At 39.9% G+C, this 10,817-nt stretch overlaps 2 protein-coding genes across 2 annotated transcripts; both read left to right on the top strand.

Moving 5' to 3' along the window:
* The first annotated feature begins 313 nt into the window (after positions 1 to 313).
* Positions 314 to 6,027, top strand: LOC310993677 (E3 ubiquitin-protein ligase znrf2-like). Its single transcript, XM_083982106.1, has 4 exons — positions 314 to 1,042; positions 2,619 to 2,714; positions 4,454 to 4,559; positions 5,106 to 6,027. The coding sequence occupies exons 1-4, from the start codon at positions 715 to 717 to the stop codon at positions 5,161 to 5,163; spliced, it is 588 nt and encodes a 195-aa protein (XP_083838232.1). The 5' UTR covers positions 314 to 714; the 3' UTR covers positions 5,164 to 6,027.
* Positions 6,028 to 7,018: 991 nt separating this feature from the next.
* On the top strand, positions 7,019 to 10,564 carry txnl4a (thioredoxin-like 4A). The gene is made up of 4 exons (XM_083981801.1): positions 7,019 to 7,143; positions 7,373 to 7,552; positions 9,492 to 9,595; positions 10,262 to 10,564. Exons 2-4 carry the CDS (start codon positions 7,400 to 7,402, stop codon positions 10,431 to 10,433), a joined length of 429 nt encoding a protein of 142 aa, XP_083837927.1. The 5' UTR covers positions 7,019 to 7,143; positions 7,373 to 7,399; the 3' UTR covers positions 10,434 to 10,564.
* Positions 10,565 to 10,817: the final 253 nt, after the last annotated feature.

The following is a 10,817-nucleotide window of genomic DNA, read 5'->3' as shown; positions in this document are numbered from 1 at the left end:
CGCCACCAGGAGGTTATTAAAAATTAAATGCAAAAAAGCCGAAGAAAGGACAGTGCTATAAACTATAGAGTGGCTACACATTGCTGCTGCAAATACATTGTGGGAGATACTATGGGGAAAAAACTGCTGGAGAAGATATCTTTCTCAGTATAGGATACTACTGGATATTATGGACAGTTTTATATGGTGTCCCCAATAGGCTACTTTTACTTTGAAGGCGAATAGGTCTCATTCTGGCGGACTTCTGGGTAAATTGACGGAGCTGTCTCGCGGAGGGAGGAGGGCAATCCCTGCTTTTATTTTTCTTTCCAGACGAACACAGTTGAGCACAAAAACAAACTTGAACCAGGCGAGCTTTGGGTCAACACTTGAGCTTATGTGCTCGTCTGGGGCGGAGGCGTTGAGGACGTTTCACCGAAGAGATTATTACCCTTCTTTATTTCTTCATTGTTGGAAAAAAAGGGAAGGGCTCTGACAAGAAAAGAAAAACAACCATTTGGAAATTAAGTTGTGCGTCAGTGAGTGCGCACATTACGCACAGAGCACAGTATGAAAGTTTGAGATGTTGGATCAGCTCGCCTGCATTGTTGTTCGTGCGTTAGGTTTTATTTCCTCTGTTGGTGTCAGATCTTCAGGACTCACTGCGACCATGTGCCGTGGCTAAAAACTTTAAAGCGCACTCTAAAAACCTTGAGGAGGAAAGCCTGAGACAGCATGGGGGCCAAACAGAGCAGCCAGGTATTTGACGGCAGAACTCGGGCTTATTCCAGCTCCGACCTCCCATCTTCAAACTCCAGCGGCGGGGAGAGGATTGCTGGGTTTAGGTACACAAATGGACCCGATGGTCCCCGGATTCGGTACACGGGCGGAGGACCGACCAGCTCCGGGCTCAGTATACCGACCGGCGGCAGGTCAGGGTCTCGTGGACACAATCAGAGTCTCGATGGCACAGATGGTGACGATGAGGAGCAGCTGCCTCCCGACGGCCACAGACTGCTTATAGGGTCGTTACCAGCCCACCTTTCCCCTCACCTGCTGGGAGGTAAGGGTATAACGCATGGGTGGCAAATCACCTACAAAACATCTGGAAACATCACAAAAGAGTAATAAGCTAGACTCTTGTCTATAATACCTTCATGATAATGTTAATCTCCTGTTTATTGATCCTGAAATACACAAGAGTATATCGAATAGAGACTTCATATCATACTCCTCTACAATATAGTGCCCATTGTTCTTAATAGGCTTCTGACTGTTGCCCTTATCTCATTCCACTTCCATTTTTAACCTCGTGTGGCATAGCTGTAATATTTCTGCTCTGTTCAGCTCTGTTTGTTCAGCGTTGACATGTCACTGAATGTTTGCTACCATATGTTTATGACATTGCTTCAAGTTCCCATAAAGCGTAAACACATCAGTTGCCAGAGCTGCTTAGTATTTTTCCATTTGACATGTGATACCTGGCATATACTTGTAACTGTCTGATGACTGAGTCCTTTGTTTAGCACTTCTGCACTTTTCATGGAGCCACAGGTGGTTCTGCTGCACTGATCTGTTGTTTTTTAGCCCTTTGTCGTCGTCTTCTTCTTCTTCTTTTTCTCCTTCTTCTTTGTGTCTTGCAAAACTGACTTGTTTTTCACTCCAGCTAAGAGGGAAGAGTGCACTATGTAGGTCAGCAGATAAGAGCTTCCTGCTGGTTACACATTGCCTGATACACTCATACACACACACACACACACACACACTCATGTACAACTTCCTGAATCCACAAGTCTAGCTGTTTCACAACTGGTGGGTCGTCTCCAGACCAGACCACAACAGAAGATCAAACTCACGTAACAGGGCCAGTAGACTCATCTAACACCCCTGTTATTGGAAAAAAAAAAAAAAAAAAACACTTCTGTAAAACAGATCTGAACTTGTATTGTATATTTTCCCAGAATCCCCCCCACCCCACCCTTCGTCTGATTACTGGCACAGGTCATTTCCTTGACGAGCGTGCGTAATCACAAGTAACCTCATCAATAACCTTTGTTCATTAGATACATGTGATCTTGACTTTACAGTCCTCACCTCCCCTACAAACACATGACACAAACATGAGGTTCACAGGCAGCCAAGCAGCAGAGATAATGACTGCCTGCATATAGGTTGCATTTGTTGTTTTCTCAACCGCTGTGTTATAACGTTAAACAGCAGGTTAGCTTATCTCAGGTCAAGCAGCTCCTGACCTATTAATCTTGATGCAGCTGAGAAAATGCAGAGGGTTGTGAGGTTAAGTGTATCTGGGTCGAACTAATGAATCTACTTTGAATTTTATTTTTTACACAATCACAAATAAGGGGCAATAAATATTAAGGCAGCTCAGTTTGAGGATGGATTCATGGCAATGACACGTTAAGATTGTATATGTTTAGGTAAGCAGATTGTTACAGATTGTGTATAGCAGACAGACAGCTGCTAAGTGCATGCAGGTGTTAGGACCTGTGGGACGGTTAAAGACTGTTACAGATCATGCAGACAGTCCCACGCCCTTTCTTGTGTACATATCAATAAATGATTATGTGAAGTGACGCTGGGAGACATCTGGGTCCTCATGTTTGTGTTTTTCCTCCCAGGCTTCCACTGTCCTGTCTGCTCCAAGTTCATGGCGACGGATGAAATAGAGAAGCACCTTCTGATGTGTTTCAGCAAAACACGGCTCACCTACAACAGTAAGCAATCTGCACTGGAAGCTGAGGTGTATGGTTTTGGTTTTTAGACACAGTGACCTGTTGCATCCTTCAGTCTTCAGTCAGTTTGTTTGGCTAAAAATGAATCCACTAACAGCGTGTGAGAATAAACAATGACTTATATAAATGAAGTTGCTTCAGAGGGTAGCAATACCACAATGATTATATCATTAAATATTATAGAGGTTTCCAACTTTTGACCCCTTATGACCCCATAAAATAAATGGGTGTCAACATTGCAGCTTATCAACACAGGTCAGATGTCTTATGTTTATACTAGATTATTATACTGTAGATTTTGAGTGACAGACAATTGTTTTGTTTTCTTTCTTTTTTTTTATTCATGCACTATTATGACCCCTCATACTCATTGAAGGACTTCTTTGAGGGTCTGTATATTTCATTCTATAATTACAAATGAATATTACTTGAAATGGTTGGTTTATGTTGCCATACGTTCTGCTATATTTACTGTCGGGTAGTTAAATCAGATTTCAATTCAATACTTTATTGTTATTGTCATAATAACACAGTTATCCATAGCAATGAGCATCTGGCAAAGAAGTATTAAAGTGCAAAAGTGCCTCACAAATTCCAAAATATGTACTGTGTGCCTTTTAGCACAGAAAAACAAACAAAAAAAACAATATAGTGCAAGAGGGACGAAATGCAGCAGTGTAACATTCATTTCATTAGATTATGATAGTTTTTTCATCTTTAAGTTAACTGAGAGTTAGTCAACTCTAACTTTCAAATAAACATAATGGAGTAGAAGTTGCAGTATTTCCTCTGTAAACATCATGGAGAAGTAGAGGGTTGCACAGACAGGAAGTTATCAAGTCACATGAACCTTAAAAAAAGTGCAGTATAAAAATATACTAATTTATGTTCCACGTCTCTCTTCACTTCCCAAGTTTTTTTGCCGAGTTGTTTCTGCAGCTGGGTCATGAGAATGATAATGAATATATATTAAAACGCATTAAAAGTCTTGTCTTAGATTATAGACTAAAAAAGTTTTGCAGAACTTATTATCCATAGAAATGCATCTGCACCAGGATGTTATGAAAAGCAGTATGAAAAGATCAAAGCAAATGCAGCTGCACATCTATGCAGCCTTTCATAGGCGTGCAGACTTGCTGTGTGAGCACCTGTGTAGTACACACCCATCTATATGTGCACAACCGGGAAAGATAAACACATCCTCTCCGTAGATATACAGTTGTCACTACACACACTTTCTGCTTGATGAGGCTTCCTGTGCTTGCAAGTATACAAACAGTAGATTGTTGTTTGTCTTCAAGTGTCGATGCATGTGCAGAGAGAGACACACACACACACGACTTGCACAGAAGCATAACAACATATACATAGATATACAGCATATAGATATTCAAACTCCCTCATACTCTTTGGCCTCAGGTATTGACTGTAGAGCTTGTCAAAGCTGAATATGCAGATTATGGCACAGAAAAAACATGTGCCTTGTTACCTGTTCTCAGTTTCATCTGATCGGAGGCTCAGTTTTCTCTTCCTGTTTTTAAAATACACAATTGAATAAAAGTGAAACTGTGCTCCATAAAAACACACAAACCGAACACCTTTGGTACCAAAGGTTAAACAGATGGTTATGCTGCTCTTAGTGCTTGGACTGAACATCTGATACAGGGTTTGGTGTGCGAGACAGCCCTTTGCTCAGTTTGTCTCTGTATTGTCTTTCTCAGAGGACATCCTGTCCAGAAACTCTGGGGAATGTGCCATCTGTTTAGAAGAGCTGGAGCAGGGAGACACCATTGCCAGACTGCCCTGCCTCTGTATCTACCATAAGGGGTAACTAACAGATGCACACATGCTCCCACATACACACACACACAAATCACAAATTAACAGATTTTAACTTGAAATTATTGTGGAACACTATGTTCTCATCACACTGTTCAAGAAAGCAAACAAGTGTTTGTTCCCTGTTTGTTCCACTGACCATAGGTGGTGATGCCAAAATGCATTGTAAAGTCCATTTGAAACTTTTCCCAAAGCCCTGACTTGTCCGTCTCTCACTACTCCTACCAAAGATAAAATATGTTAATGCAAAACATGTCCAATTTTTTTGTAGAGAACCCACAGTCAGTGAATAAACCAAATCAAACAGATGAACCGCAATGAGAAAAAAATATGTGATAGAATATGTAATTGCAATAATTATTACAAAAACCCTCCTATTTAACTATTTACTTAAAGGAATGGTTTGACAAGTAGAGTAAATAACTGCCACTATCTTTAGATAACGTGAGTACAGAGAAATTTGCCTATGCCCTTTTTTTTAATCTTCCTTTGACCACAAGAGGTAAAGTCCCTGTTCTCCGCTTCCTGTTTCAGGTGTATAGATGAGTGGTTCGGTGTGAATCGCTCATGTCCGGAGCATCCTGCCGACTAGAAGCTACAGTACAGAAGCTAACGTACAGATTCAATCAACTGTGCATCATTGCTGTCGACTGTGTGCCCTGATCATATCCCAACACTGTCTGTTCCAGCCGAGCATCAGCGCTCCTCAGGGATTGTGAGACATTATTTTGCAGGATTATTCATATTGCCTCATGGAACTGCGATGGACTTTGGATATACGTATTTCCCTAGACGTCGTGTGGATGTTCAAAGAACCACTGGTGGAGTCATTTTGTCTCCAGAAAATATGTGAATGTTTCTCTTGCCACCTGCTGGCTTAAAGAGGGATCTGAACTGAACTGTTTGGCTTAACAGGGTGTGGTTTTAAAGCAGAGGACCTGCATAAGCAGCATGGTGGAAGAGTCTCTGTTCAGCAGAGATTAAGGTGGATGCCTGTTCAAAGACTTGTTTAGAAGGCTGAAGGCTGATGTTGTGCAATGTGAAAACAGCCATACAGAATAAAAGAGACGCCATATCAGCTTTAAGGGATGATTACAGTGTTGATGGTAGTCAGGAACTAGATCCTAATTTCATTGCAAAAATGTGCAAAAATTGGCTTTCACTATCTTTTGTTAAACAATCATATGTCCTAGACCAAATAGTCTAACATGAAATAGTTGGACTTTGTTAATCATTTGGCCATTCAGAACCACCGTCATGTGATTGTGTAGTGTAGTGGTAAAATTAAGGATAGGTTGAGACATATCTAATGATGATTCATATACTCTCTCTAAGGAGTGCCATAATATGCTGCTATGTGATAGACTGGAAAGTTTTCCTATAACCTTTGAACCGTTGTCATTGTACTGTGTATTTGTACTGTAATGAGTTGCACAACAATAAATGTTTTGTCGTATGTGTCTTTCCTGCATAAATGATTCCATGTTTCTCTATATATCAATATGCCAATCAAAAAGAAAACATCCTTCAAAATACAATTAACTGATGGTATGACTTATGCACTGTTTCTGTGGGGCAGTAATAGATGAGAGGAACGAGGAATGAGGAAATGCAAGGAATTTAGATCAAGCCAACATGACACAGAAACCTATGGTGTCACATATTTCCAGTAGGAAGTAGGCCACAATGCAAGCAAAACAGCTGATCCCCAAAATTATGAAGAGAGGAGTGAAGAGAAGTAACATTTCCCGAGGAGTGGGCACTGGGCATGCAGGAACATGGATGAAGTGGTTCAAATGTTCTCGATGTTGCAAAATGAGCAGTCTTATGAAAAGTTGTCTTTCAACTTACTTGAGCATTTACAAAGATAATAGCTCTGTATTTTTTTTTGTAAGTATTTTTCTAATGGCAAATGGGAAAGACTCTAGGAGGAGGAAGTGTTTGTAGGATAGCTTTTACCTGAAAATAAATGACATGAACTTCATTGTGCGCTTCATTAAGGAGATGAATTTAGTAATATGGGTATAACCTTTTTAGGTCATATTCACTTGACAAATGTTAGAAACTAAAAATCACCTCACATTTGTCAATAACAAGCTGTCTTCATTCCAATCAATCTTATAGAAATACATTTCTATTGTTCCATTGGAGAATTATTGGAGTCCATGGAGGTATAGGTTACTTAGGCCTATCTCTTGTCAATTGAAGAATCTTTCACTCCCTTAAAGAACATTAAGGGAGTAAATGATGGTCCTTGTGTATTTGCTGTCAATATTCGTCTTGTAATGTTGTTATGTAATGTTATTGAATGAAAATTGATGCATAATGTCACTCACTGTAACTCGATCTTATGAATCCACAACGTTTAGATTTTGAAGCATACACAAACTTTATGGTTCATTAATTGTACGCACAAACAACGTCATCACGTCACGTCGACGTCTCTCGTCGGTGACGTCGCGCGTACCGCAACGTACCATTGACGAACGAGGTTGTTTCACCAAGAATCTACCTTTTTTACTACATAGGACATTTACTTGGCCATTAAACCAACTTCTTTTTGTACTTTTGGGTAAGATAAGTGTCTCTTTGTTATATGACATATGGTTTATTCCAGTCTAGTAAAGTTATTTCTCTCTTTATCCAGACTTTTCGTCGGCTAGCTAAGGCTAATTCCTGCTTGCTAGTATCAGCAGGCTAGCTAAGGCTAATACAAGCCGAAGTCCCGATTGTTCTGGGTGTTAACGTTGCTCTAACCCTTTGTTTTATGTGAAGCTAATGTTCAATGTCATTAATTTCAGCTTGGGGGACGACAACTTAGAGTCAAGATGTCGTACATGCTCCCACATCTGCACAATGGCTGGCAGGTTGACCAAGCCATCCTGTCTGAGGAGGACCGAGTCCTCGTGATCCGCTTCGGACACGACTGGGACCCAACATGTATGAAAATGGACGAAGTCCTGTACAGCATTGCAGAAAAGGTTTGATCACTATCCATCATCACTATCATTGGTTCTCCCTCCGCGTATAAACAGTGTAAACGCGCTGAATAGCTTCACCTGCTGGTCTGTAGTAACACATGCACAATAATGTCAGAAAACAAATGTAAACACGAGGCCCTCTGGTTGTTTACAGGGGGTCATTTGAGTCAAATATGTAGGTACAGCAACAGAGACCAGCCCGAGACCTTTATATCTCAGTAAAACTCATCCAGCTCATTCATTAAGAAATGAGTTCTTAGACCAGGCATGTCCAAACTATCCGACGAAGGGCCGGTGTGGCTGCAGGTTTTTGTTCCAACCAAGTAGCAGCACCACACCGATCTTCAAGAAGTTGATTGGTCAAACTGTGTGTGCTCTTGGTCGGTTGGAACAAACAGCAACCACACAGCACTTTGAGGAATAGTTTGGACATGCCTGTCTTAGAACCAAAATATCAGAACATGTAAAAACAGTTAGCAGGAACCTTTCATTGATGTAATATAATGGATATTGTGACCACAAGTTGAAAAAGTCACAGAAAATACTTCTACCAGCTGCAAAGACTGTAAATGATGTGTAGGCTTCTGTCTGGCGCTATTGAAACTCCACTGGGAGTTTCTTAGCTTGGATAATTGTTGCCACAGGGAGTAATTGACCTTAGATGTTAAATGCTGAATTATTAGTTGTTTTTAGCAGGACCTCATCAGCCCTATGATTTCAAGGATGCAGAGGAAAAACTGAATGTGAGACAGTAGTTGTTACCTTGTAAAATTGTAATCATGTTTAAAAAAAGGGAATGTAAATATGAGCTCCGAGGGAAACGTATGATGGAAAAAACAAAGTCCAGGACTAAAATAAAAGATCAGTGTATTTCTGTAAGGGGTGTAAATATATGGAATGCACTAGACGATGATTTGAAAATGTGCCGGTCAATGTATGAATTCAAACGTTTGTTCAAGAAAAAGGTATTTGATAAATATGAGAGATGTGGTTGACGTAACTGACACTATTATGGAATTATGTTTTTGGGATATTGTGCAAAACAATATTATTTCTGTTTGATGTTTTGAATGATGTGATCTGATGAAGTTGATCATGTAAGAAGGGTAGGCAAAAATAAGTGAGAGCTTCAGCCTATTCCTTTTCGGTCGGCTCTTTTCTAGTTGAGCTGATTTTTTTTTGTTTTGTTGGACTTTTAACTTTGAATGACCTGACCGAAATAAACACATTTTCATTCATTCATTCATAGTGAGGGGGAAAGAGGAGTCATTATGCTCACTTGACTTAAGTGAAAACATGGCAAAATGGCCAACCCTGAAAATCATGTCAAAGGTTTGAGGGGTCATTTTACAGTTAATACAGCTGAAGTCAAATTCAATCTTTTTCTTCTCATTTGCAGTTATAAAATCATCATTTGACCCATAGGCGGTCATGTCACCTTCTATGTTTGACCTAGTCTTTCTTGGTTTAGTATTTTTACACCCACCTTGTATAATAAAATAATAATAGTCTGTGAAATTCACACATTATGTTTATGGGCACCACAGTTTTATCGTTTGACTTGAACGATTGAAATAAGGTCCAGGTTGTAAAAAACGGCACTTCTCCTTTATGCATATCTACAAATTTCTCGCTGTTAAGTTGTGAAAAGGCAGAGGAAGTTTTTCTCAATGACAAGCATATTAGCATCAGCTTCAGGCTAAAATGTAACTTTTAAATGTTGGTTAGGAAGTTGCCAGTTAAAGTGTTACGCAATGAATGAACTGACAAACCAGGATCTGTAATTTGTATTGAATCCACAGGCCAAGAAACTTGTTTTGTTTACCTCAGCAGCAGCAGACCCTTCCTCGTCACACTGTTGTGCCTTTTATGTTGAAAGTACTTTGCTGTTCATAGTTAACCATTATAACATTGTGCTTGTCTACGTGTCTTCTAACAGGTAAAGAACTTTGCTGTCATTTACTTGGTGGACATCACTGAAGTGCCTGACTTCAACAAAATGTACGAGTTGTACGACCCCTGCACTGTCATGTTCTTTTTCAGGTAAGACTGAGTGTCCGGCATTGCCCTCACAATGGTGCTATCTTAAAGGGATAGTTCAACATTTTGGCAAATTGGCCCATTGCCATAATCTCTATAGTTTTAGGAGTAGGTTCGTTACCTTTAATTGTCGGTGCAAGCTATTTTTAGAACGGCGGAGCAGAGCTGCGAGCTGCTCAGAGCTACGCTACAGAGGCTAATGGGATTTCTTGGTATCCCTCATCAAACTCATCAAATACACAATCCAACAACTCCAAAACGGTCTCGTGGACAAGTTGTGACCTGCACATTCAACACGCTATGAGATAATAATGGAATGTTACGAGACAGAGTTGTTATCGAGGTAAATACAGAGACTGCTTGCTGAAAAATTGTCCCTGAAGGCAGTTTTTCACGAATTTACCTCTGAAACGACTCTGTCTCGTAACGTTCCGTTATCATCTCATAGCGTGGTGAATGTGTCACAACTTGTCCACCAGAGCGTTTTGGAGTTGTTGGATTGTGTATTTGATGAGTTTGATGAGGGAAACCAAGAAATCCCATTAGCCTCCGTAGCGTAGCTCTGCCAAAAAATGTGCCAAAATGTTGAACTATCGCTTTAACCATTCATAGTTTAGTCATACCATTATTTACTATCCCAGTTTAACCTTCTCATTTTGTTTTCCTCAGGAACAAACACATCATGATTGATTTGGGCACCGGTAATAACAACAAGATCAACTGGACCATGGAGGACAAGCAGGAGATGATAGACATTGTTGAAACAGTCTACAGAGGCGCAAGAAAAGGACGAGGTCTGGTGGTGTCGCCTAAGGATTATTCCACAAAATACAGATATTGATTTTTTTTTTTCAACTTTTTTGAGATGTCTTTTTGTCCTTGATTCTTGTGACATAAAAAAAACAGAGACTACAAGTTACAGAAGTCAAGGAAGACCTTTCGCAACTTTATTTGTTTCCACTTGCAAACCAAGACAATATTCTTATGAACGGTCCTGATTGTGTGATGTTGTGCCATTTGTGTTTTTCTGTGTGTGTAGAATATTTTATCAGATTTGTTTGACATTGAGTTGCTTTCTTTTCTCTTCAAACAAGTGCTGAGCAAACCAGACGCATTCAACAAGTCTTCATAGTTAATGTTGTAATAAACATGGATATTTACATAGAAAAGTCTTCGTTTATTTGATATTTTTAATTGTATTGAATCGTTTTTTTGTACATTTATT

The sequence above is a fragment of the Trachurus trachurus genome, assembly GCF_905171665.1.
Source record: "Trachurus trachurus genome assembly, chromosome: 11".
Lineage (NCBI taxonomy): Eukaryota > Metazoa > Chordata > Actinopteri > Carangiformes > Carangidae > Trachurus > Trachurus trachurus.
The sequence above is the reverse complement of the archived record's forward strand: the minus strand, read 5'-3'. Positions and strand labels throughout refer to the sequence as shown.

Excerpts from the sequence above, each read along its gene's own strand:
- txnl4a (XM_083981801.1), top strand. The coding sequence starts at position 7,400 with ATGTCGTACATGCTCCCACATCTGCACAATGGCTGGCAGGTTGACCAA. Across the intron at positions 7,553-9,491 it reads TGTACAGCATTGCAGAAAAG|GTAAAGAACTTTGCTGTCAT; the intron begins GTTTGATCACTA and ends GTCTTCTAACAG. Across the intron at positions 9,596-10,261 it reads ACTGTCATGTTCTTTTTCAG|GAACAAACACATCATGATTG; the intron begins GTAAGACTGAGT and ends TGTTTTCCTCAG.
- LOC310993677 (XM_083982106.1), top strand. The coding sequence starts at position 715 with ATGGGGGCCAAACAGAGCAGCCAGGTATTTGACGGCAGAACTCGGGCT. Across the intron at positions 1,043-2,618 it reads TTCCCCTCACCTGCTGGGAG|GCTTCCACTGTCCTGTCTGC; the intron begins GTAAGGGTATAA and ends TTTTCCTCCCAG. Across the intron at positions 4,560-5,105 it reads CTCTGTATCTACCATAAGGG|GTGTATAGATGAGTGGTTCG; the intron begins GTAACTAACAGA and ends TTCCTGTTTCAG.